At 40.9% G+C, this 26,110-nt stretch overlaps 1 protein-coding gene and 1 long non-coding RNA gene across 2 annotated transcripts; one reads left to right on the forward strand and one right to left on the reverse strand.

The window, feature by feature from the left end:
• Window positions 1-1,084: 1,084 nt before the first annotated feature.
• Window positions 1,085-20,621, reverse strand: pld5 (phospholipase D family, member 5). The gene is made up of 10 exons (XM_046047912.1): window positions 20,408-20,621; window positions 9,219-9,355; window positions 8,009-8,192; window positions 7,662-7,770; window positions 7,006-7,133; window positions 5,196-5,393; window positions 4,338-4,489; window positions 4,018-4,183; window positions 2,768-2,858; window positions 1,085-1,664 (listed from the first exon to the last, which is right to left on the reverse strand). The coding sequence occupies exons 1-10, from the start codon at window positions 20,555-20,557 to the stop codon at window positions 1,402-1,404; spliced, it is 1,578 nt and encodes a 525-aa protein (XP_045903868.1). The 5' UTR covers window positions 20,558-20,621; the 3' UTR covers window positions 1,085-1,401.
• On the forward strand, window positions 3,103-4,476 carry LOC123970050. The gene is made up of 3 exons (XR_006824857.1): window positions 3,103-3,157; window positions 3,951-4,089; window positions 4,306-4,476. It is a non-coding gene; the product is annotated as an uncharacterized LOC123970050 (long non-coding RNA).
• Window positions 20,622-26,110: the final 5,489 nt, after the last annotated feature.

A 26,110-nucleotide genomic window follows, 5' to 3' on the forward strand; every position in this document is an offset into this window, starting at 1 on the left:
CTTCCGTTACGTTACGTCTGCACGGCACAGACCCAGAATAATGCACATACATATATCTGCAACGTTGTTCTTCAATTCCATATTTATATATTTCCACATTTATTTATGTTGACTGTATGTTAGTCTACGTGTAGCACGTTATCTCCACAGCAAATTCCTCGTATGTGTAAAACACTACTTGGCAATAAAGCTTCTTCTTCTTCTTCTTCTTCTTCTTCTTCATTTCATTCAAATATTCTATTTAATGTGTTATTTAATCTGTAACGCTGGACTTTGACTCCAATGGGATGATGATTCTGTGTATGTGGGTGGTGTGTAGTCCACTGTTTGCTAGCACACCACGTCAGGTATTTTGTCATTCAACTTGTTGGGGCGTTTGTCTGCCCACCAGCGGTCAGTTTGGTTCATTCAGAATGAAGTCATTGTGTGCCACTCTGTAGACAGAATATCACACAAAATTCAACTCAGACTGAATTTATGTTTTGGACTATGTCTAGTGTACCAGAGTCATTTCTTGGATATACAGGAGTGCAGGTGACTAGATTAGCAATAATAAAACATTTAAAGTGTGTTGTGGGTGCAATTTGAGAAGATTAAATTAAACACACGTGTATATACACGTCCTTGGATATGCCTGGCTGCAGACATGAATAATCTATAGAGCGGGGAACAAATTAAGAAGAAGGCAAATCACAACCATGAAAATCAGTCGAGAAGCACCTGACCCTGTTTTGTCGGCACTTGTGTATATATGTTGGCCGGTCTTTGCTTCCCAGTGAAGTGATGCTAAAATAAACACAACAATAATTAGGAAAAGGATACATTTTATAAGGAAAGCTCTTCAATGACATGATAAACAGCTGTAAAACTACAGTACAGCATAGGCCTGTGTGTGTTTCACTCAAAAAACTGAATTCATAACAATTGCAGGCAATATGGCAACAAGCCCTATTAGGTGCTATGCAAATCCAAAAGTATTAAAAAGTTTATAAAATTATATAAGATTTATATATTATATAATTAAAATTGTAAACAAAAGTATGGCGTCATCATTACATACTAAATGTGATTTGTTTTGGTGAGTTTGATGGGATAGGTTTACGGATTTAAATAAGTTTCACATAGAGCATATTGATTTTATAATCAGCATTTGTATTAGTATATAGTTTGAACTTGAATATTGCTTTCAAGATTCATGCAGCATAGCATGCTCATATAACAGTCAACAATAACAACAACAAAGTAGTTAGATACTATTACTGTAACTTGCAACTTTAGTAAGTAAAATTATTACCTCAACATTGTCTTTGTTGACTGTATAGTCACATTCTCATATTGAGTACATGTGTTGTAAAATCAAGTATTCAGCCTTATGAGGCTTTAGGATATAGAGGTATGTGCTTATAAAGATACAGGGTTCTTCCATTCATTTTCCTCTTTAGTCTCCATATGAATTTTGGCTTGTTGCAGATTTCTGTATTTCCCCTGTTGATCTTTGTTTCCTTGTAGGCTCTTAGCATAGCGTGACCTCCAGTCTCTTTGAAAAGCAGCCTTGAGGTCTTCCAAGATTGTCACTCCACCGTCTTTAGGATCATTTTTCATCTTGACCACCAGCCCAACTCCTGCATTAATGGCAAAGTCACTCCCAACCCAGTCATGGTTACCTGTGGACAAATGGCAAACCTTACATATTCTCTGTAAGAGGTCTCAAAAGATTCAGAAGAGTCAGCTCCAGCACTGTATTTTTCTTTTCGGTGTGTATGTGCAGATACAGTTTGGTGCTTGTGTGTCAGTGTCTGCCTGTGAGTGGGCAAATATTTTAAAGCAATAGTTCCACATTTGGAAAAAAATGTCTCTTCCTTTCTTGCTAAGGGCTTAGATGAGAAAATTGATAACTTTCTCATCTATTTCTGTTAAAGCAACAGCCAGGAAATGGTTAGCTTAGCTTAGCTAGTCTGGCTCTGTCCAAAGGTGAAGAAATCTGACCAGCACCCGCCTCTAAAGTTCACTCATTAACACGTTATATTTTCTTAAGTCCTTATGAAAAACAATATATATATACAAAAGAAATAAAAAAAAAAAAAGAGATGTTTTATGAAGAGTTATATGCAGACTGTGACTTTCTCGAGTCTCTGCTGGTTTGTCTATTAACACACCTCACAGTGACAACAAGACTAGCAAACCCCCATAACTCCTGTATAGTCTGCTATACGACTGTAAACTGTAAACTAGCCAGCAACGGATGCACTGACAGTGTAGGTGGCAGTGTGTTTGTGCTTAGCTCAGTCTCTGAATGAGAGAACTCACCAGAGATTCAGGTTCTTTCTGTTATTTCCCTCCTGTCTCCTCTCACCTTTGTTTATGAAGCAAATTCAATAAGCCCCTTGAAACAACAAAACAACATGCAACTTTTGTTTTTGTTAAGATAGAACTTGATAATTAGCTTTAGAGGTGTCCTTTAAGCAGTTTTTTTTGCTTTGGACAGGGCCAGGCTAGTTGTTTTCCCCTGTTTTCAGTCTTTGTGCTAAACTGTCTCCTGGATGTAGCTTCATATTCTGATCTAACTCTCTGCCACAAAGCAAACAAGCCTATTTCCCAAACTGTCTACTATTCTATACTAGCACTATAAAAAAGTAACGTCTAATGTCTTTAAAATAGTACTCATGCTAAAATCAAGACCCACTGAAATACCTCGAAAAAATAAAATAAAATTGACAAAATGTATTAAAAAATTTAATTTGTAATAAAAATGTTATACATTGCCTACCAATGTAGACAGCATTGTCGGTCACCATGTACTTGTTGTGGTTGAGTCCATGTTGAATGTCATCCTCTTGTTCCTTGTGACTAAAAAACCTCTGCAAGTTTAAAAAAATCAGTGTGTAAGTGACCCCACCCACTCAATTTATCTCTTGCAGAAGGGACGGGCAGTATTTATGATGCATGTATTTAAAATACGTATTTCAAATACAAAATAAGATTTTGTTGTTTGTATTTGACAGGGTCGATGACAACAGCTTCTTATTTTGTATCAAAATACTTAAGTGTTTTTTATTTTGTACTTTAAAAATACTGTAAAATACTTTGTGTGAAGTTTACGTGAGGACATCATGAAATTGTTGCCTCTGATTGGTGGCTACTCAGGAAGAAGGTCAAGGTGAGAATGTGTAGTAGTTTTTACATTTCCTGTTAAGTTTAGGTGTTTCTTTTTGTAGCATCAGCTAAATCATTTACCAATTTATGTAATGTTCTAGCTAACTATTTTACCTGAGTAGCAGCCCTCACAGTTACTGTTAGCTTTTTTTTGTCAAAATGCACAAAAAGAAGCGTTAGCAGAGTTGTTGTACAAAATTACTTTGATGGTGATGGTGTAACTTGGTGTAAATTGCACACACGTGTGTCATATTGTTAATTAATCATTAACAACACTGAACGGCAACGCCATTGAACACCAGGTGTTAAACCCATACACCACTGGTGTCAGTTGTAGCTCCGATGATGCAACTTAGGTCCCTCATTACCAATCATTAAGGTAAACACCTTAGCAATATAATCTGTTAGTTCAACATTAAACAGTTGTTTACTTTAAAACTAACCTTCATCTGGGTGAATATTTGATCTGTTAACTAGTTGCAACTTTCACTAGCCGTTAAATCAGATATATCACATGACTCATTAGGCAGAGAAAAGCTGTTGCTCTTTAAAATTGTCCACTTAATCAGCTGAGTCAGTGTACTGCTGAAGGGATATATCAAATAGGTTTGCAAAGTGATTTCATGGTTCCTTGGAAAAGTATTTGTAGTATTTTTCAAATACAAATACACAGTAGTTTATTTTAATACATGGAGTGATTAGTGTATTTTGTAGTTTAATTTGATACACTTAACATTTGAGTATTTGTTGTATCTAGAAATACATATAATGTGTCTTTGCCCATCCCTGACTTGCAGCATAATTCAAGAAGAATGTCCTGTTCACTGCAAATACCATTTGGAGGAATTATGTTAACTCACGTACCACCTCTAATGAACAGTTGCGCAGCTGCATGCAGAGTGACTTGAGGGAGGTGACGAAGTTAAAGGTGAGGGGGTGAGTCTTCTTCCAGAAGCTTATCAGCAGGCGAACTCTGACTCCTCTCAGAACCACAGCCTCTCTGATCACCTCATCAATAGGCGACCAGTACCTAGCAACAAGTGAAATTATTCCATATTTTACAATCCAAATACATACAGACTCTAAATTTGAGTGTGTTTCTCAAATTTAAGTTACTGGCAGATCTGATTTCATTACATTTTTCTTCCCTAGAATGTGAAAGCTCTTATACAGTTTTGGTGTACCTTGTGACTGAGGTTCCTCTGAAATTCCGGCTCACCAGAGGGAGGTAGTCCGTCACGGATATAAAGATAAACGTCTTTGCACTCTGGATGACTTGATAGATGGCGTCTACATCTCTGGTGCGATCTTTAGAGCAGAAGACTTCAGGAGAGGTCTGTAGAAAGGATGCACCACTCAGACAAGTCTTGTACCCAAAATTTTATAAAGATCACAAAAGTTGAAGACCATCATTTAGATTTGGATCTGTTTGTTTCAGTTCAACAAACAACAGTTGTAAACAGTATCTTTTAATTTACACCCCACTGGAAAATGTTACACTGATAAGGTCAACATAGTTTGGGTTTATCATTTTCCACAGATTCAGTGAAACATTTGACAGACCAAAGGGCAAAAAACAACAACAAGGCGCATTTCTCCAACCATGTATCATTACTAGAAGAAGTGAGGCACAACAGCCGATTGGAGTTGCTAGCAGCTTGTGACAGTGTGGCTCCATTAGTTCCTGTAGGATGATTAATGTTCTAAATGCAACTGATAAGCGTCTTGTCCCTTAGAGGGTAACAAGATTCATTACTGTCAAATTAGGCTGAGGTACTGTGATTTTCAGACTCAAGATGTTCCTCGGCATGATATTAACACGATTAATCACCCCCTGTGTGCGTCTGTTATTAGTCGGTAATGAAACTTTTATAAAGACATTCACCATCTCGTCCAGAGTCAGGATATTGGTGCCTCAAGAGGAATATAGAATAGTCTAAGAATTTATTGCAGACACAACCTGTAGTTTGTGCATTTTGCACAGAGTCAATCAGTGTGTTAACATGCAAGAAATACTGCAACATAACAAAGTTGTTCCTCACAGACACATATGCAGTGGCCTGGGTAGAGTTGAGTTGTAGCTCCAGGGCGTCATGCCTGCCGTAGAGAGCTGTAACTCTCTTTGACCAGATGGAGGGGATGTAGTCCCTCTCATGGAGCTGCCAGTAAAATGAAAAGACTCTGTGGAGGTCCAGAGCCAGACAGCTGCAGTTATACACCACTAAGCCTAGTTCCTTCCTCTGTGGGGTGTCAGAAAGGAACACACAGAAAGAGGTGATGCAGCAGAAAAGTTGCAGTCTGAGTGTAGGTGTATACTCTGGATAGGCATGGTTTAGTGAGAAAGGAAAGTTTAGTAAGATAAAAGGCAAAAATGATGCTGATATTAGAGTGAGAATATTACACTGTAAGAGGATTTAATCATCTAATAACATCTAAGCATCATAGAGTACGGTCTAGACCTGCTCTTTTATGAAAAGCGCTGTGAGATAACTGTTGTTGTGATTTGGCGCTATATAAATAAAATTGAATTGAATTGAATTGAATTGAATAATAGTAGTAATTAACATTAGAATAGGTTCCAATAAGGCAACATAAAAGGCAGCAAAGAGTCTCTACAGCCATGGTATCGGCTCTGTGAGGCTAGGCACAGTTTACAGTAGCATGCTAACATGCTCACAGTAACATGCTGATTTATCGGGTATAATACCATATATGACGAACATGGTAAATATAATACAGTTGGACGTATTGGCATGTTACCATTTGCTAAATACCACTAAACACAACAGCTGAGGCAGCTGGGAATGTCATAAACCAAAGTGTTGGACAACAAGTTTGACCTAATGATGGTGCTAGATGAAAAGTTAATGGATCACCAAAGTTATTATTGTACAATTCATCCTGACAAATCTATACAATAGTTGTTGAGACATTTAACTCAAAACCACAATAATCAACACCATGGTGGCGCTAGAGGAAAAGTCAGGGGATCTCCAAAGTCAATAGGAGTCCTCCTCTGGGAAGAATGGGTATCAAAATTAATGGCAATCAATAGAGCCGCAAGCATGGCTAAAAAGAAGCAAAATGAAAAGTGAATAAGAGGCAGTTGTTCTAAATATATTCTCGCCTGGTCATTAATTACACTGCAGAAATTTGTTTGTTTTGTGTTTATTCTATTTTGGTGAGTGACCCAGAAGGAAGCACAGAGATGTTTTAGTCTACTCTGCTGTATGTATACTGTATGAATTTCTGACAGATTCTGCCTTGCTCCCTTTCTGTCTCTGTTCTTTCCTGTCCTTCTATCATTTGCTCTGTACAGTGTGTGTGTGTGTGTGTGTGTGTGTGTGTGTGTGTGTGTGTGTGTGTGTGCGCGCACCACTACCTTCCCTCTGGCTCCTTAGTTAATTTCACTGAACAGTAGTTATACCTCCAGCCACCATTGAAGCATGAAAACTGCCAGGTAATCACTTCAAGTAGTAGTATGCTAATGCTCCTTAGTTCCTCCCCTGTTGTGAATTACATATTAAATGCAAACTGAAATGCTACTTGTCTTTTTGGCCCGCCTCATACAGCAATCTTTAATCATCCCTGATGCCCATTAAGACCTGCTGGAGTAACTAACTGCATAAAAAGGTACAGGTGTGAAGTGGAATTAATCCAGACTCTGTTATATTTCAAGTCTCTGTCGGGTGCCAAGGTTATCATTCAATTCAATTTGTGTACGTCCAGCTTTTGTTTCTGAGAGACCAAAAGCTACTGAGGTCATTTTAAGGCCAGAAATGAAACGTAGACCTGACCACACCTGGCTGCAGGGGCTCATTTATCCTCAGGGTTGTTGATGTTTGTTGTTACCTTGGAGAGTGACCTCCAATCCATATCAGCACTCCCGATGTAAATGTGCTTCCGATCCACTATCCAGAATGAGGAATGTAGCTGTCCTCTGGTAAGAGCTGTCATATTTACAAAATGAACCTCTGCATCTAGACAACGTAAGACAGAGAGACAGACATGGAGTGGCGGTAGTATGAAATGTTTGAAAGTATGAGATGGGAAGAATCATGGAAATCTGCCATTTGCCCTTGGACAGATATGTGGGCAAAGCAGGCATGCAGCCCGAGAGGTGAAGGCTTTGACAGGAAACCAGTCAGGTACATTTGCACGTTCACGATTTTTTAACCTTCATTGCAAAGTTTGGCTGACATAAAGATTGTATGACCTGTGCTGTGGAGCTGCTGGATGGGGCTACACAGTGTAAATGACCCTAAATCTGTTTTCCTTGAGACAAATCAGAGATGCTGTATGCGAAATGTATAACATAGTGTTGCTGGCCAACTAAAACATTTACTAAAATTGTCAGAATACATGGGAATCTTCTTAAAAAAAATGGTTTCTGCACAAGAAATGTTGTCATATGAGTTCTTAGGAGCTATAAATCTTCAGTCTAGTTGGCTACAGTGACTACAAACTACAAATTGCTTTTATAGAATGAAAATATGACAGTCACTCACTGTGTGCTGCCAAGGTCTTCAGTTCAGCAGAGTTAGTCAGACTGCTGGCAATCTTCAGTTTAACCCCACGAGATTTCAGGCTGAGCAGTCTCTGGAACAAAAGCTGACCCTGAGGAAGAGAGTGATGTTCTGCATTACTGTAGTTGAGCATTTGAGCAGCGTTTCCATATGTCTCTTAAAAGGGCAATACTCACATCTCAGCAGGAATAACCTCATTAAAAGACAATAGACAGATTTACTAGAAAATAATTGCATTTCTTCTTACAAAACACCTGGGAAATGCAGTTGGTTCATATTCAGCAGGAATGTAGGGGGATGTGTTCAGACAGTCTGCCATGACTTTGTACCTGTTTGGCAGTGCTTGGCGTTGTTTCCTGGTCCCAGGGGTTTAAAGCCCAGACAGGTGACACCACCTCAACTGAGTGCTTTGCCTGGTCCAACAGTGTGTGAAAGCCAATAGAGAGAGGGAGGTGGGGTCTGCCGTCCATGGGGAGAGAGAGGTCGTCTGGAATATTCTCCATAAGCTCGATGCTGAAAGTAACACGTGCACCTTGAGTTTCTGAAGCCTCAAAGGGAAACTCAGCAATTTTACACATTAAAGTCTTTTTACACATCTTTAGGAGTACTACTGTACAAATGTGAAAAAATGTTGTATAAAGCCATTTGTGGCTCCAGGGGAAGCTGTGTGAAATCTGACAAATTGCCTCAAGTGATGTCACTTAGGTGGTGTTGCAGTTACTGGTGTAACGAAGCCCCCAGGAGGAAGTACGCCATGTTTTGAAGCCACTTTGAAATGGTGGCCAAACCATGGAATAACAACTTCATGTGATGCACACTTGCCCCAAAAGACATGGACAAACATTGTTAAAGAAACTGCAGTTAAAAGGTTGATACTTTTTTTGAGAGTCACTACCCCTGCAAAATAACTCATTTCACAATCAGAATTTGATTCATTGGGTCCAATAACATTTGGAAAGTCTAGAAGAGCCACACAAATAAATCATCTAGCGGGCTTGCTGTGTGAGGAGGGGTTAGGAAATGCTAGTGCGCCCGCTCCTGTTGGGCTGCCCAACACAGAAGCTCCAGGTCATTTTATACCTGGAAGTCAAACTTTTTTGGCATCACGTGCCACTAAGCAGCTTTCATAGGAATGAACTGAGCCCCGCCTCCAACGCTGTATCCAGGTCACTTTATGTAAGTTGCATTGTGGGTAACATAGGTGTGGAATAAAAAGTTATCTCCGTTTCTGCTGCATTGATATTGATCCTTTCATTTTTTGTTAACTGTCCATCTTGAGACTGACAATGTTGCAGGAGTGCAATAATAAATTGGTGGAGTACTCTTTGGAGCGAATCATGAACCAATAATAATAACTAATAATTTGTGAATCGTAGTTGTTCCTAAATAACTTGAGGATTATGTATAATGATTAATTACTGGAGAACAGACTTGGAGATGCTATATTCATGAAGCATTATGTTATGATTAGTTCATAGGTTTTTGCACTATAAATGAATGAAAACCTTATTTTCACATCACACTTGCAGAGCATCTTACCTGCAGTCTGTGCTGCAGTTTTCCTCTGTGATACCATCCTCATCGTCCCCCCAAATGTCCACTGATGAGAAGATCAGCACCACCAGCACGGCGAAGCAGCAGAGAAGGGCAAAGATGGCAATGCACTTCTGTTGGGTCTGGAAGATGAGACAGACACAAACACATGTCAGACTTCGATCTTTTATCGAGTGTTTGTGAAAGATGCATGGTCCGCAGCACTGTAGAAAGCAACTCTTCCCCTGTTGTTATACAGCAGGTTAAAATCTTGCAGTGAAGTCATTGACAGTTATTTTTGGGTGGTGTACAAAAGGGAAATGATCAACCCCAATGTCCTCAGTCAATATCATTGATTAGAGGATAGGATTCATGCTCAGTACAAAAACAACATGTCTTCTTTTGACAGTAGAAACCGTTGATTTGACAACTGGGCTGAGGAAGAGGAATTCAAAACCCAGGAGTCAAAATCCCCCAGCTTCACAAATCCCACTTCATGCCACAATGCAGAGGACAAGTGAAGTGGAACACTTTCCAGCTGAAGGCAAATTTATACACACTAAAGCCCAACAACAAGAAATCTTGGAAGGCTCTGGTTTCTGTATACTGCTTTGTTGTTCAAGTAAATCCCAGCTGAAAGGGATTTTATGACCTTTGTGCCATGTGATATGCCCAATGCTCAAAAAGTATGACAAGCAATATGAAAGGCTATATTACTGCGCATGTATGTATGTGCAGTATGTGGTATATACTAGTAATGTAATAAGGGTGGAGTGACAGTCAGTGTGGTCAGTAGTTATGAAGCAGCTTCCTTATTGCCCTGATCCAGCCCGAGGGGATTTGAGTTTCACTGTTTTAAAAGTGCAGTTAGGCACTTCTATTTTGCTTACGACTACAGGTTTTCACTGCTTATTCCCTGCTCTGTTTGGCTTTGTGGGTTATGTGAGCTGTCACCACATCTCATTAGATATTCTCTTTTTTTGCATTTGATCAATCAAATGAATTGCATCCTGCTGTTAAGTTCGGTAGCGTAAGCAGTTGATTTTCTCACAGAGATGATTCCCAGCTACAACTTTTATAAAATTTGACAATGAAACAAAAGAAAAACACTATTCAGCACCAAGTCATAGAGAAGATAGGGGGGAGGATGTTTGTCAACCTCATCTCACACTGTGTGTCTCGGGCAATGAGGCTGAAAGACTGGTGCCAGTCAGATGCACCTTACACTCTTCTGCTGACCACTGAGACCACTGAGCTCTTCATCACATTTAGCAGAGTCAAGGCCCATGCTTGACTTTTGGATGTGTACATGGCTGTTAGGAAACAAAGCCTCATGAAACAGAACAAGACTGACTAAGTGCGACAGATTGATCGCAGCTACAGATGCAGCAACATACAATATTTTCTTCTCTTCAAAATACACTAGATCCACAAGAGGTAACTGACACAATAAAGTGATAATTAAATTTTTAATACGAAGAATGTCAGCTGGAAAAAATGGATAATTGTGATTTATCGATTACCGATTTTATATCATGGTAAATTGAATGTTTTTGGGGTTTAAGTTTGGTCAAGGAAAGCAATTTGAAGACAAACACTTCGTTTGGGACAAATTGAGTTATTAATTTTTCACAGATTTGAAACAAAATCATAAGAATAATCACTAGAATCTATCTAGCAAAATAACATTGGCTTGTTTGAGCTTCTCACATGTGGGACGTTTCTTTTTTCAACATTTCATATAGAAAACATCTTTGCTTCTTTTACTGTTTTACTGTGACAAAACAATAAATGTGAAGATGGGCTGTGAGAAATTAGATTAGTCATTTTTAACTATTTTCTGACATTCTTTTTAGACTGAATCATTAATTGAAAATTAATTGGCCACAATTTTATTATTTATCCAGCAAAATGACAAATATTAGCTGGTTCCAAATCCCCAAGTGTGTGGATTTTCTTCTTACCTTTTTAGTCTTATTTCATTGTAAATTAACATATTTTGGATTTTGTAATGTTGTTTGGACAAAACAAGGAATATGAAGATGTCCCCTTGGGCTCTGGGAAAATGTGGCAGAAAACATTTTACAGAAAAAACGATTCAGCGATTATTCAAAGAAATAATTGCAAAATTAATCAATAACTAAATTGTTAGTTGCAGTCCTAACTGTGTGTATTATATACTTCTGGGTTTTCACTGGATAATAACACATTGAATGAATTCAAGGCTTAAAACCCAAATTAATCAATTAATGAATAATGTAATGTAAGGCAGCAAGAAAAGCCTGTAAACATGCACTAAAATCTCACCAAGAGACAAAGTGAGAATGATATCACGTATAAAATAGATGCAGAGTGTAGCTGAGTGCTGTGAACGTCACCTTCAAGGGCTCCTGTGTGTTCGATCCCGCCATGAGAGCAGCCATCACTTCTTCAAACTTCTCGGACAGGTGGGAAACAGCAGCTCAGTCACACATCTGTGTCTGTCTGTCTCTCTGTCTTTATCACCCACCCCTCAGCCCGTCCCACTCTGATGTCTTAACTCTTTGCTGCTGTCTTCATCCTGCTGGTTCTTCACTGTCCTGGAAGGTGTGTGTGTACATCTCAGCTCCTGGTCCGGACCATGTCCTGACATGGTTCTGCCAGCCTCTGACTGCCTGTATGTGAGAGAGCTGTATGTGTGCAGCTCACCCTCTGCTTCTCAGCCGAGGTGGTAAGAGAGATAGAGAAAGACCAACCCCTCTCGTTTAAACGGCCAATACAGAGCTGTGGCTCAGAGCCACAGCAACCCCCCTCCTCTTCCTCATCTCTCTTTATCTTCCTCTTTTATCTGTCTTGTGAACAAACCTCATCTGGCAGAAAGCAGTTGTGCTTAGCTTAGAGGGAAGGGATGCTGAAACATGCCACTAGTGTTTGACAGCTGCTGCAAAACTACCATATTGTTTTGAACTCATTAGGTGGGACACACTCATACATACACATATGCACCCAGTTCTGCCCAGAAAAGACAACATAATTTAAAACAGCCCCATAGCTCTCACTAATAACTGCAACTGATGACATAACTGCAAGTGAGCAGTATTGTCTGCTTTAATCCCCCATCCATCCATCGTCAACCGCTTATCCTGCGTACAGGGTCGCGGGGGGCTGGAGCCAATGCCAGCTTACATTGGGCGAGAGGCAGGGTACACCCTGGACAGGTCGCCAGTCCATCACAGGGCCACACATAGACAGACAACCACTCACATTCACACCTAAGGACAATTTCAGAGACACCAATCAACCTAGCCAAGACATGTCTTTGGGAGGAAGCCGGAGCACCCGGAGAGAACCCACGTGGACACGGGGAGGACATGCAATCTCCACACAGAAAGGCCGGGGCAACCGGGGTTTGAACCCACTGTGAGGCGACAGTGCTAACCACTGCACCACTGCGCCGACCTGCTTTAATCCCCACTATGTTTAAATTATTGTAATAAATTGTGCTTTTCAGTAATGCATCAGATTCCAGAGCGCTCACTCATATTTCACTTCCACAGTATATAGCTTCAAATCTAAAGTTTTGGCCCTGTGATGGACTGGCGACCTGTCCAGGGTGTACCCCGCCTTTCACCAGATGCCAGCTGGGTTTGGCTCCAGCCCCCCGTGACCCTGTACGTAGGATAAGCGGTTGACAATGGATGGATGGATGGATCTAAAATTCTGCCTCTACCTACTGCACAGTATAACACATTGTAGGGCCTCAGTGAGGAAACATTAAACATGCAAACACTTTCTTCCACCTTTTATTTGGCCCAACCCTTTTCTCACAGATGGATATAGAGTTGCCTAATAGCAGAAACCAACATATGCTGCTGACTGCAAGCAAGCTGCTGCTGTTTATGAGCTCACCACAGTTAAGGGAGCAAAAGAAGGAACCAATGGGGGACGAGAGATAACACAGAGAAGGAAGGTGGAAGAGTTCACAGTTGTAACTTCTGACACAATAGACTGAACTATATAGTGTTAAAAAAAAGTTTAAAGATTTTTTTAGCCACGCCGTAGACATTTGTGGTTTTGAGTGAAATGTCTCAACAACTACTGAATGGATTGCTACGAAATTCAGTTCAGACAGTCACGTTTCCCTCAGGAATAATCAGGAAAAACTGGTGATCCTCTTACTTTTCATTTAGCGCCATCATCAGGTACACATTTTAATCTTTCCAACTAATGACATTCCCATCAGCCTCAGCTGTTCTTGTCGATAAATGTTAAACTAACGTGCTAACATGCTAAACTAAGATGGGGAACATGGCAAACATTATAGAGAACCGTAGTAAAACTGGAACTTCTAGGTTTGGTTCCAAATATACAAAAACCTCATCCAAAAATCCCACTGACATTTGCAACAACGCTAATAACTAAAAGTCCAGCCTCGGAACAGAGTCACTCAACAGTGGCTCACTTCACAAAAACAATATAAAATTGTTGTTTATTCATTATTTTCGTTTTAATGTGTACACTATTTCCCAGCAGGACAGAAAGAAGTGTAGAAGTTTTTAGAAAGCAGAGATTACAACTAAAGAGTGGGAAATTGACATTAGAAGAGAGGTTGGATGATGGAAGTACCTGTGCTGCACGACTGTAGCTTTTTCAGGGGAGCTGTAGTTTTTTTCTGTGCTCATAAAGTAATAGTTGTTTAACTTTGTTTCAGTTTCTCATAGTAACTGCTGTAGCGGATGCTAAATTGTCTTAGAATAGGGAACATTAAAGCCAGGAACACATTTATTCAGGTGGACCAATGAAAAGCTGACTAAGGGATAGTTAAACAAGCTAGAGAAACAAAGGTTGACCCATGCTATCTATACTTTCTTAACATTAGTTAGCATAGTCGCTGTGTGCTTGTTGCCATGATAGCATAAGCATTTAGCTTAAAGCACTGCTGTTTTTCGTACACCTCGCAGAGCTGTACTCTACCGTGGCTGTACTTGCTAGTCTTTTAGTATATCAAATTACACAATAATTACCTTGTAAAAATGTCCCAGCCCTGAGGCATACCTCCTTTACATACTCACAACCAAACATAATATTTATCAATGAAACAACTGATGATTTGTCAATGTCATTCCCACACAGCATGGACAGCAAGGGTGATTTTTAATTATAAAGACTTGTGGAGCAATGCGTGAGATTCCAGAGAGATAGAGCAGAGGAACAAAGTCATAGCAGTGAAACCTGCTGTGTCTGTCTGAGGCAGGTGCCCTCTGCACGTCACCCTGTCTGTGAGCACAAAATAAAGAGAGAGAGAGAGAGAAAGAGTCAGAGAGGACAGAAATGTTTGGATCACTTCCCAAGAGAGGTGAATGTTCCTAAAGCTGCATATATGGGGTCAAACAGTTACATTTTGAAAGAGGCGAAGTCAAAGATACGGTAGCCCTCAAGTGAGAAAACAATATTCTGGTGACACATTTTCCAAGTCTGATCTAATAGTTTTTCTCCTGTGTTCAGAAGAACAGATGAAAAAACAGGTTTGCCAGGATAATCTTTCCATAACATGTTTTCTTCCACTGTGAAAACAGATGAAAAACAAAAGTTTTGGCAGCTGAATTTTCTTTTTGTGTTGTGGTAAAACGAATTTTGTCCACAAGAGGCTGAAACAGAAACATGACAACATTATAATAATGTTACATAACTTGCTAATACGCATTGTGTTCTTTGTATTTAAGGTGGAAATTAAAACTCATCTGGAAGAAAACATTAATGCTTTCAGTCTTAGGCCCCATCCCCACTACTCGTTTTATAACGGCTACATTTGCACCTCCCGTCCAGACTAAAACGTCTACAACGAAGACCAAAAAACTGAGAAGTTTGAAAATGCTGCTGATCCCGTTTTTCATTTTAAAACTCCGGGTAGGGTTTTAGTTGGGACGGGCAAAACCGGAGGACTTTAAAACGATGACACAGATGCTCACATTTGGCTCTCTGAGTCTTATAAGTCATGCGAACCAGAAACAAGATGCTACTGACAGAGTTTTTGATTTGGTATTTTTATTAAAATATTTTGTACCATGCAAGTAACATTTACAGCCTACTCTTGTACTGTGTATGTCCCCGTAATTACTTTGCGACTATTTTACGCCGCCACAGTCACTTTTAACTCCTGTGTTACATTCAGAAACAGTCCCAGCTTGTTATTGGTCCTTGCAAAAAATCTGGTGCAGTTCTTCGTCTGCATTGGGATACTTGCAGAGAGACCATGTTTACTCTGGCACGCTCATACCCAGGGCAAGTGAACGGCCACTAGATGTGCGTTTTCAGTCGTTTTAGAATATGGGGTAGCGGTGCCCTTCAGCCTCTTGTGGTCGAAATTAGTATTAATACATCAATAGTCTGTTCACAGCTAAAAGAATAGGGAACTTGTTTTTCTCACTTGCCTTTTACGGCTTCTGTAAAACAGGATGGGTTTTTTACTTTTTTATCATGAGCACAGACCATCAACTGAGACAGAACCGTGGGGCAATTATCTGAGTAAAAACATGAACGACATCCCCAGCTAACGGTCAGAACCGGTTACGCCAGGAAACTGTTTACATAGACAACTGACCAACAGCACAGTCACCACTATGATTGATGCACCACTGAATACAAATGTATGAGGTGCCTACCAGTCCATTTTCTTTTCTGTAATGTTGAATTGCTGAAGAGCACTTTTTGATCTGTACACTTTCAAACAACGCTTTTTGCAGGAGAGATGTTCAGAGGTCATGGTACCCTTAACAGTTTATTCGTACTCCCATCCGACACTGTACAGGACATCATTATACAATAATGTACGGCACAGTTCTCCAACACAATGGACCAATTATAAACTGTCCTCATCTTTAAGAGCCACACTGCCAGGCACATTCAGACTTTACACACCAATGAGCAAATCATAATACCGGTGAAGGCTTTTATGCACAGTGTGTGTGTATGACATATGATAATATATGGTGGTAAAAGAACCTTGAAGTCTATATTTCTTCAATCAGTCAGTTATTACTTTTTTTTTACTTCAGAAATAGGAAATGGCTCCCTGGGTTTTCCTTCATCATGTCTTTCATTTTTCGTAGGTTTTGACATTTTGTTGCTATTTAGTTATGCAGGAATTATGCCCCACTCCCATCCAAACATGTCCCCACATTAGGGCCAATGAAGGACGCTGCAATGTAGGTGTTTCACCTTCACACCAAAGCTCAACAGCAAGTTTCCATGTGTGCACAGGATGTGGTGGGTTTTTTTTAACGTTGCCATGGCGTCATTCTCAGTGAGATATGTGCTGAGTGAAGGCTGACTGGGCGCAACGCCATGTCTCCCATGGCGTTGGGCTATATGCCAATGGGGTTGGGGATGGGGTGCAGATAGGGATCCAGAGGTTAAAAAAAAGATTCTGTTAGGTTGTCTTGTTCAGAAGCAGAGTACTAGATGTTTGGCCTCTACAACAGGCCACGTGGTGATAGAGAGAGGAGGAATCAATTGTTTTATTGATCATTTGATAATAGATGTTTTTTCATGACAAAGCACTTGCTGGATGGAAAAATGAAAACACTCAGTGGTGGAAATTACTGACAATCTGCCACCCCCCCATTTTTTATTTGTATATGTAACAGATAACAAAAGTAGGGATAAAATGAATGGGAAAATGTCATGCATGTTGTCCAAACAGTACGTGTTTCTGGAAAACCTATAATAAAAAGGTTATTTAAAAAAAATTTAAAAACACAATCAACAAAGTCTGCACGTAGTCCACACATGAGGATGTGTGTGTGTTTTGCACACTGACGTTTAGGTAAAATGCAATCATTTGTTCATCTCAGTTAAGACAATTCATGCCAAACAGGTGCTGGGTCTCACATCCATGACATGGCTATAGTCTGCGAATGCAGCTTGTGTAAAACAAGCTGTGAATGTAAATGAACTTTAACTTGGAACCAAAAAGAGGGTTTCCATTGGCTGACCCTTCATGGGGGAAGAGTAAACCCCGGAAGTGCAGCCATCTTGGCACCAGAGATATAAAAGAGGGCAACAAAACTTCTCCTTGTCTTTTCCACACTGTGTGAGCAGAAAAAGGAGACAGGTTACTTAACGCTGAATTATTTTGGGGCAAAGTCATCAAATTTTTTCAGTGATTTTTATTAGATTTTACTGCTGATTCTAGGCATGTAGTTTTTATGTCCAGGTGACCTGTGAAAGTGCAGCAATGGCTCTCTCCCCATTCATTCAGATAGGGGCTTGTTAGTCTGAAATAACTGCTCGGAGGCGTTACCAAGATGGCTGCCAAGTGGCAGGACTTGCCTATAAACCCCTTTACCAAGATCCATCACGTAAGAGGCTTGTATGTCTGGACAGAAGATAAGTTAACTGTTTTATTATAACTTTTACAAGCTTCACAAGGAATGTTTAAAGACGGCCATGTCTTGCTTCACTGCTGTGTGTTTTTCCGTGCCATGCATGTTTATTGTGTTAGTACCACCCTTCTGTTCCTATAACTGAGTGAAAATATATTCAGTATTTTATTCAAGTCCAGTAACATGGCTGCTGAATGTAAATTTTACTACCGGTTCCTGTCTGATAAAGTTGTAGCTGTTGTTTGCCACGATAATCAGGATTCTGGCGTCAGCCCCTGTTGTCTTACTCTATCTAACCAAAGCCAGCATATGCTGCTTAATGTAAAGCTCACTGCTGGTTACTGTAGTATAGATTGTAATGTACTGTATAAAGCCACAACAAAAAAGGATCTTGTAAACTTGCTTCTTTGTGCCTATCTTCTCCTTCTTCCTGTGTACTAACTCCACACACCTGCCACGTGACCTCTGCAGCTAGCCTGACCTGTGACCCACAACAGCCTAGCAGTAAGAGAGAGAGATTCCAAAATCTGCTGGCGAACCACTCATGTGGGCGCATCTGTCTAAAGATATAGTTTCCCTTGATGGCATCGCCCTGGCCTCCAGCACCACTGTGAGGAATCTTAGAGTTATCTTTGATCAGGACATGTCGTTTAAGTCTCACATTAAGCAAATTTCAAGGACCGCCTTTTTTCACCTACGTAATATTGCGAAAATCAGGAACATCCTGTTTAAAAATTATGCAGAAAAACTAGTCCATGCATTTGTTACTTCTAGGCTGGATTACTGCAATTCCTTATTATCAGGCTGCTCGAAAAAGTCCGTTAAGACTCTTCAGTTGATCCAAAATACTGCAGCACGTTTTCTGACAGAAACCAGGAAAAGAGATCATATTTCTCCTGTCTTAGCTTCTCTGCATTGGCTTCCAGTAAAATCCAGAATAGAATTTAAAATCATTCTTCTTACCTACAAAGCTCTTAATGGTCAGGCACCATCTTATCTTAAAGAGCTCATAGTACCTTACTACCCCACCAGAGCACTGCGCTCCCAGAATGCAGGGTTACTTGTAGTTCCTAGAGTCTCCACAAGTAGACTAGGAGCCAGAGCGTTCAGCTATCAAGCTCCTCTCCTGTGGAACCAGGTTCCAGTTTGGGTTCAGGAGGCAGACACCATCTCCACATTTAAGGGTAGGCTTAAGACTTTCCTCTTTGATAAAGCTTATAGTTAGGGCTGGCTCAGGTGAGTCCTGAACCAGGTCATGTACCAGATTGGTGAGGATCGGATTAAATGTGTAGGATGTAAAATAACCCCTGCAAAATTAACTAATTCAAAATGGTGAACAATATTTTCTTTATTATGCTTGATGAATGACAACTTGGTGGTACTGCACCAAAAACTCTTTGATTCTTCCTTTGCAGATGGCCTAATTTTTCACCAAATCTTACTGAAATCTGTTAAATTGGTTTTGAGATATCCTGCTAACAAATTGACTTAGCCTGTAGATCTATACAGTAAGACTGAAACATTACAAGCTCATGTAATCACACCAGTGAAATTGCATACATTTATCATCAGCCCTTGTTTTCATTTTTGGTTAATCCCTCCCTTCCACCACCTCCTCCATCACTCTCACACATGATTGCATTAATCAGAAATCAACTCTAAACCTCATTTGTAGCTGGCAAAGACTCACTCATAACAAACCCCAATATGCAAATATCCATTACAATCATTGGCAAAATGTTTTTAAATTAGACAGGTATATCATCTGTATTTATAAATATGTCAGACTTTTGGATTGTTTGGTGTGAAAAGACAGTTTGGATTAGTGTGCCCCAACCTTACGCCGTTGTGCAGTTTCATCAGCTGATTATGTCACCGAATCACAGACCATAGCCAGGCTGTAAATATACTGTATATAAATGCCAGTAAATTGTGTAAATGGCCTGTTGCAAAGAGCCCAAGATGATATATATAGTTTTTATTTTGTCTGACCAATGGTCCAAAACCCAAAGATAATAAGAAAAGCAGCAAAGCTGAAACCAGCAAATGTTTTGGATTTAAGCTTGAAAAAGGATTTATCGATTATCAAAATTATTTATTTTCTGCTGATCACCTAATTGATTAAATGACCATTGATAATCATTTTAGCTTTGTCCTGCTTTTGCTTTTGTGTGCAGAAGGGAGTCCCCAGGTCATGAAAATTATTTATCTGTAACTAAGATAATTTACATACATTGAAGATGGCGCCACTGGTTTCTATAGAACATGCTTTAAGTAAAGGTGAAGGTTTAGACTGACACTCAGAAATGAAAATATAAAAATATCAAAAAAAATCACGAGTAAGTTCTGCTAGTTGAGATTGTAGGAGCCTTGGTGTGTGTCTTTTTGTGAGTGTGTGTACTTGGTGTGTGGCAGCACTGAAGAAAGTGGTAATCAATTCTCATTGGAGGCAACAGCTCAATTGCACACCTCTCCAGCAGCAATTCTCCTGTGCTTAGGCTGATGCACCACAAGCATGCAGAATGAATGAGTTTCCAGTGGGTGAAACTAATACCTCTCCTGGGCTCACGGGATGCTATATTGCATATTCGACAATGTGGCTGTTGAACAAATTCCTCCGCATATACTTTTACACACTTAAGATACTTCTGGATACGCTTTTAGATACTTACAATAGAATATTCAGTTTTCAGGCTAGTGGCTTACTTTGTTGTGTTTTTCACATGCCCCTCTTCAATTTATGAGTTTTCACCCCTTCACCTTCCAAAAAGCAGATATACAGTTCAATAAATCATAGCATAATGTTTGAGAGGTACTTGACACTTATCTCACCTGTTCCAGCTTTTCTTTGCGTCGGAGAAAGATGGATGCAGAGTACTGGACAGCACTGTAGCTGCTGCTTTTCATTTGGGGCACACAGGACAGGGGTGCTTTGGGAGCCTCCTCTTTCCCCCTCGACCTTGGATCATCTGACAGTTCCATTGATGACCTATGAGCTGCTGCCTGCTGGAGCACAGACAGTCCGATGTACACGCACACATGCACGGGCGCACGCGCACTCGCGCACACACACACACACACGCACACACACGCTCACAGCCAAACACACATGGAGATGCTGTCACTCCTGTCGTCCCTCTTTTCTATCTATCATTCAGTAGCTGAATCAGCCACTATTGGTCTCTGTGCTGTCTGAGCTACAGTATGCACCCTGCCTGTTTGTGGCCAGAGCACCAACTCCTCCTCACACTCCCACACACTTGTTGGGGAGGGTGTGTGTGTGTGTGTGTATTAGTGTGTCTTTGTGTACGCATATGTAGTACAGTCTCCCAGGCGGTATGGGAGGGGCAGGCAATGGGGCGGCGGTGCATTAGGAGCAGCTGCACTGGGCAAGACAGAGAGCAGCAGAGAGAAGGGGAGTAATCTGATTGAGAAAAGTGTGAAGAGACAGACTTCAGACATGAAGACACGTACGCACTCTCACACAAACTGTATGAAATGAAATTTATCTCATTTGCATCACACTAACAGAATACTGATACTGGCAGAGACAAAATGCCCTGAAGTACTGTACCCTCACCTTAAGAAACCTTTGGCACAGGTCTAGAAAGACACCATATGCCTGACGTAGTAGGGGCACACACACAAAAACACACAAAAACAAGGTGATTTTATAGCCTGCACAATTTAAGTTATGGATACAAAAAGGTGCTGGTGTAAGAAAAATTGACTTTACACTGATCTAATTGCAAAACACAAATCCCCCTGTGGCCCCTGTGTCAATACTAGCAGAGCTACTGTAAGTAGTCTTTAGATTCATTAATTCAGTCCTTGTGTAGCATTTTTAAATGAGACCATGATAGCTGTCATTATATTTAAAGCACTAGTTCCACATTTTGGGCAATGCGCTTAATTGCTTTCTTGGTGAGAGTTACATGAGAAAATTGATATCACTCTCAAGTCGGTTTCATATCCAGTCAATATAAGGCTTTTGTCAGTTGTCGGTTAGCTTAGCTTAACAGAAAAAGTGGAAACGGCAGTTTTGTCTGTTCTGTGAATGTGTGCGTCCTTGTGCGCGTGCATGACACAAACATAACGGGGTATTTTACAAGTAAACTCAACATAGGACCTATGAATCAGATGTGTTTAAAGTGACAAGCTGGTCATCATAGAGAGAATGGGATAATGGCACACATTTATAGTCTCTCCTGGAAGGAATTCATAGCGTTGCACTTGGTTGTTCACATGGAAAATGAGCTTGACCATTAAAACCCCGCCTCCTTTCTTTCTCACCTCTGCACAGCTGGCCAATCACAGCATGAGGATTTGTAGGGTACCACAGTGTGGGGACTGGTTCCTGTGAAGCTGAACTGGGCCAACAACTTAAAAAGAGAGAAGATTATACACTACAGAACAGGGAAGCCCTTATTGGTAGTTAAAGTTTAAGAAATTGTCGGACACTGCCCCAGAAAGTTAGGGGAGGGGTTTTCCAAACCTGGTTGACCATCCAACAAGGAGTCCTGATGAAGCATACTGGCAGCTTTAAGTCTCTGCTGGTTGCTTGCCAACCGCATGGTGAAAACAAGACCAGCCAAGAAAAGTCTGGCACATTACCCCTGTAAAACTGCAACCTGTTGTTGGTCCACTTTTCCATTTTTACAGAAACAAGATATAATGTGTTAATTGGTGAGCTTTAGAGGGGCTGGTATTCAGATTTTGTTACTTTCAGACAGCACAAGTTTCAATTCCTTATGATAAGCTAAGCTAACTGCAGCAGGCTACAGTCAGTCTCATGCTTTTGCTTATTTACTTCTTTTTTGTAAAGATGCTTAAAAATGTTTAACTCTGGCTTTAACAATATCATAACAATATTATTATATCAAGGTGGCTAATCTTTCAGCTTTTCAACAACAAAAGTCAATCATTACTTTTGATGGACTGTTCCTATCTAACTGTGTTTATGCACTACTTCTGCACCAGCCTATAGCGGATTTGCACACTGAAATTGCTGACAAAGTATTTTTTGCCTTTTCTGAATGTCCTCCGCCCCAATAAGCAATGACGTTCCATCAATGAGTACGTGCAAAATATGTAAATGCCTCCAGTATCCTGCTGACACTTGGCGTAGTGTCATATATCTTACTCACACTGAGGCCACATGGGTGCTAAATCATCTATGGCAGTTCAAATTACATTGAATAGGAGATAGGGCACATCATCAGGGCAAATATGTATTATTCATATTTATTTTTTAATTTGTGTACATTAGCAAATAAACACATTATGTTTATTTTAAGGAGGTCCAGGCTGACACCTGAGAGCCAAAAAAGCTGCAGTGCTTTGAATATTTTATTTATGTGCAATAAATGCAAGCAGGGTGAGTGCAGCAATGAAGCCAATAGGGAACCTGAACTTGATAAAACTAAGTGGGAACAATTCAGCCAAACTGTTCTCACTTAGGTGAACACCTGCAGAAGCGCTGATGTGCACCAGCAGCCGCAGTTAATGTTGCTCGCAAGGGAGAAAAACCCTGACACAGATTTAAGGATTAAGGAAGTAGAGCAGAATATCTGGAGACATACAATTAGTAGTGCAGTGGCTTTGGCAGTGGGGCCTCTAAAACCTAATTTGTCGTGTTGACTTGCCTCTGCAAAGAATGAGAGAGAGGCGAGAAAGGGAGGGAGACTGAGCTTCTTGTGGAGGAAGGATCTGGGAGGTTGGAGCTTCACAGAGGAGATACTGGGTTGGCCAAGTAGACACTTATATAGAGTAATTTTTAGTAGAACTAAACAAATGAGGTTTGTTCTCACATATGATATGTTATGGCTGACGTAATCTGCACTCTGCGCATGCGTTGGCGTCTGTAGCCACCTGTCGGAAGCTCCGTCTTAAACCGAACTCTTATCCAGTTTTAATCCACTCTTTTTCGTTACATTTTTTATATCCTTTTTATTGAACTTAAAACTTAAGTTTTACGTGGGTTAAGGATTTTAGCCATCCGACATGAATTTTAAGCTAGATGACCGTAAAAACGTGATCAACGCTACTGATCGCAACAAAGCTCCGGTGACTATGCTAGCCAAAATAACTCTGCCCCATGAGGACTGCACACTCCTTAAGAAAGCGAACAAGAAGATTGCTGACCTTATGGACTACATCCGACGACTTTCAGAGGAACTCAAAGAGAAAGATTCCCTGCTGACTGGCTTTATGGATGTGGCTTCAGTACAAGCCAAACAGATTGTTTCTCTTAGCGCAACCGCTAACATCCAGGACACCGTGTTTTGGGACCCCTCTAGCCTTCCCAAGCTTTCCTCCTGCTCGACTCCAAAGCATCAGTCAACCTGGGCTGAAGTGGTGGTCCGTGGCTGCAAGAGAGGCTCGGATGGGGCTGCCTCTCCTCCGCACATCGGCCCCTCCAACCGCTATGCAGCCCTGTCTGACGACACTCCGGTCCAACAAGTGGATGCACCTGTGGCTTCGAGTCTCCCTGATATGGATCTCTTTCGGCGGACAGTGCCTGCCGACACTGTTGCATCTCCTCCACCGGCTACATCTCCTGCACTGGGCCGCCGGTCTGCCGCCGGGCCTGATCGGCGGCCGTCATCCCGGTCAAAAACCTCCGCTTCCCGACGTAGGATCCTGAAGGAGGCTGTGCTCAGACGCTCCGGAGGCCGTCTCTACCCTGCACCGTCGGATAGCCCTTCTCTCAGGTCTGTTACTGCTACTCCAACACAACACTCGGCAGCTCACACAGTCCATCCTCAGTCCGCACGCAGTGTTGAAGCAGATTCTGCTCAGTCCTGCTCTGGAACCCACAACCAGCATCTCCTCGTCCCCTTTTCTCCCCAACCACACTAATAATTGGTGACTCCATAACCAGAAACCTCCGTTTCTTTAACGCTACCACTCACTGCTTCCCGGGTGCCACCACAGCTGACATTTTAAAAAAACTCCAGGACCTAATGCCGTCACTCCCGTCCTCCATCACAAGAGTGATAGTCCATGTCGGAACAAATGACACAGCTCTTCGGCAGTCTGAGCTGACAAAATCAGATTTTAACCGTCTTTTTAACTTTTTAAAGCAGTGTGGAAAGTCCGTTTTTATCTCTGGTCCCATTCCCACAGTTGGTCGCGGTGCTGGCCGCTTCAGTAGACTCCTTGGCCTCCACGACTGGCTCCAGTCCGCCTGCAGGGCTCATCGTGTGTAATTATTAATAATTTTAATATTTTCTGGCAAAGAATGTCTCTTTTTAAGACAGACGGACTTCACCCAAACAAACGGGGCTCAGAAATGTTAGCTGCGCACATACAGCATGTGGTGCGGTCCACACATGACTTACGTGAATGACTAATCATTCATGCAGCACACCTGGACACACCACCGCTCACTGAACAGATCTCTGGCTCACTGCCACAAACAACTGTCTCCACCTGCTGGCATGTAAAGGCTTCTGCTCCCAGCGCTGTTCCAAAGACTTCTATTCCTGTCATCATCAGGCATAGACCAGTAAACCGAAATGGATTAGGACAACTGCACCAACTCCAGCACCTAGAACAAACACATTTAAAATGGCTCTCTTCAATATGAGATCACTTTCAAGTAAGACTTTTATCTTAAATAATTTTATCTTGTCTGCAAATCTAGATTTTATGTTTTTAACTGAATCCTGGTTGCAAATGAATGACTATAGCCAGCTAGCTGAACTGTGTCCGCCTCAATATGATTGTTTTAGTCAACCGAGGGTCAGTGGTCGTGGTGGTGGGCTAGTGAGCGTGTATAGGAAAAATTTTAAATGTCATCAAGTACGCTGTGATGAATTTAACTCCTTTGAAGTTCTCACTCTTAAAGTTGGAGGGCTGCAACCTATCATATTTGTTATAATTTATCGCCCCCCAAAACTGCCTGGAGGATTTTTATCAGAACTTCCTGAATTTTTATCTACTCTGGTTTTAAATTATGACAGAGTTGTTCTTTGATTTTAATATTCATGTTGATGACCCCGACAATGTTAATGCAACTAACTTTTTAAATATGGCCACTTCTTTTAACTTCAAACAACATGTCAAAGGGCAAACACATAACCGTGGTCATACACTGGACTTGGTTTTTACCCTGGGTGTCAGCATTTCCTCTGTGGAATTGGTGGACATGACTATATCTGACCACAGATGTATAGTTTTTAGCTGTGATTCGCCTGTTACTCATGCCGCCTCACCAAGCTCCGTGTGTTCTCGCATCTTTAATGAACAAAGTGTTTCAAAGTTTTGCGCATTCTTTCAGAGCCAAAGCCAACACCTGTCTGATTCCAACACCAACAATCTGGTCGATCACTTCAATCATATCTGCTTGTCGTCACTAAATATTACTGCTCCTCTAAAGGTTAGGCCTACGTCTAAAGCTAGTAAGCAACCCTGGATAAATGACAGCATTCGCAGCCTAAAAAGGGAATGCAGGAAAGCAGAGCGCAGATGGAAAAAATCCAGTCTCCAAGTCCATTACCTCAGTCTGAAGGATTTATTAATTAACTACAA

Source organism: Micropterus dolomieu, linkage group LG04, assembly GCF_021292245.1.
Source record: "Micropterus dolomieu isolate WLL.071019.BEF.003 ecotype Adirondacks linkage group LG04, ASM2129224v1, whole genome shotgun sequence".
NCBI lineage: Eukaryota > Metazoa > Chordata > Actinopteri > Centrarchiformes > Centrarchidae > Micropterus > Micropterus dolomieu.

What these genes read in the sequence shown, in the direction of transcription:
- pld5 (XM_046047912.1), bottom strand. Translation starts at nt 20,557, where the DNA reads ATGGAACTGTCAGATGATCCAAGGTCGAGGGGGAAAGAGGAGGCTCCC. An exon ending in AGAGGAACCTCAGTCACAAG is followed by an intron (nt 4,184 to 4,337) that starts GTACACCAAAAC and finishes ACTTGTTGCTAG; the next exon opens with GTACTGGTCGCCTATTGATG. An exon ending in GCAACTGTTCATTAGAGGTG is followed by an intron (nt 2,859 to 4,017) that starts GTACGTGAGTTA and finishes TTAAACTTGCAG; the next exon opens with AGGTTTTTTAGTCACAAGGA.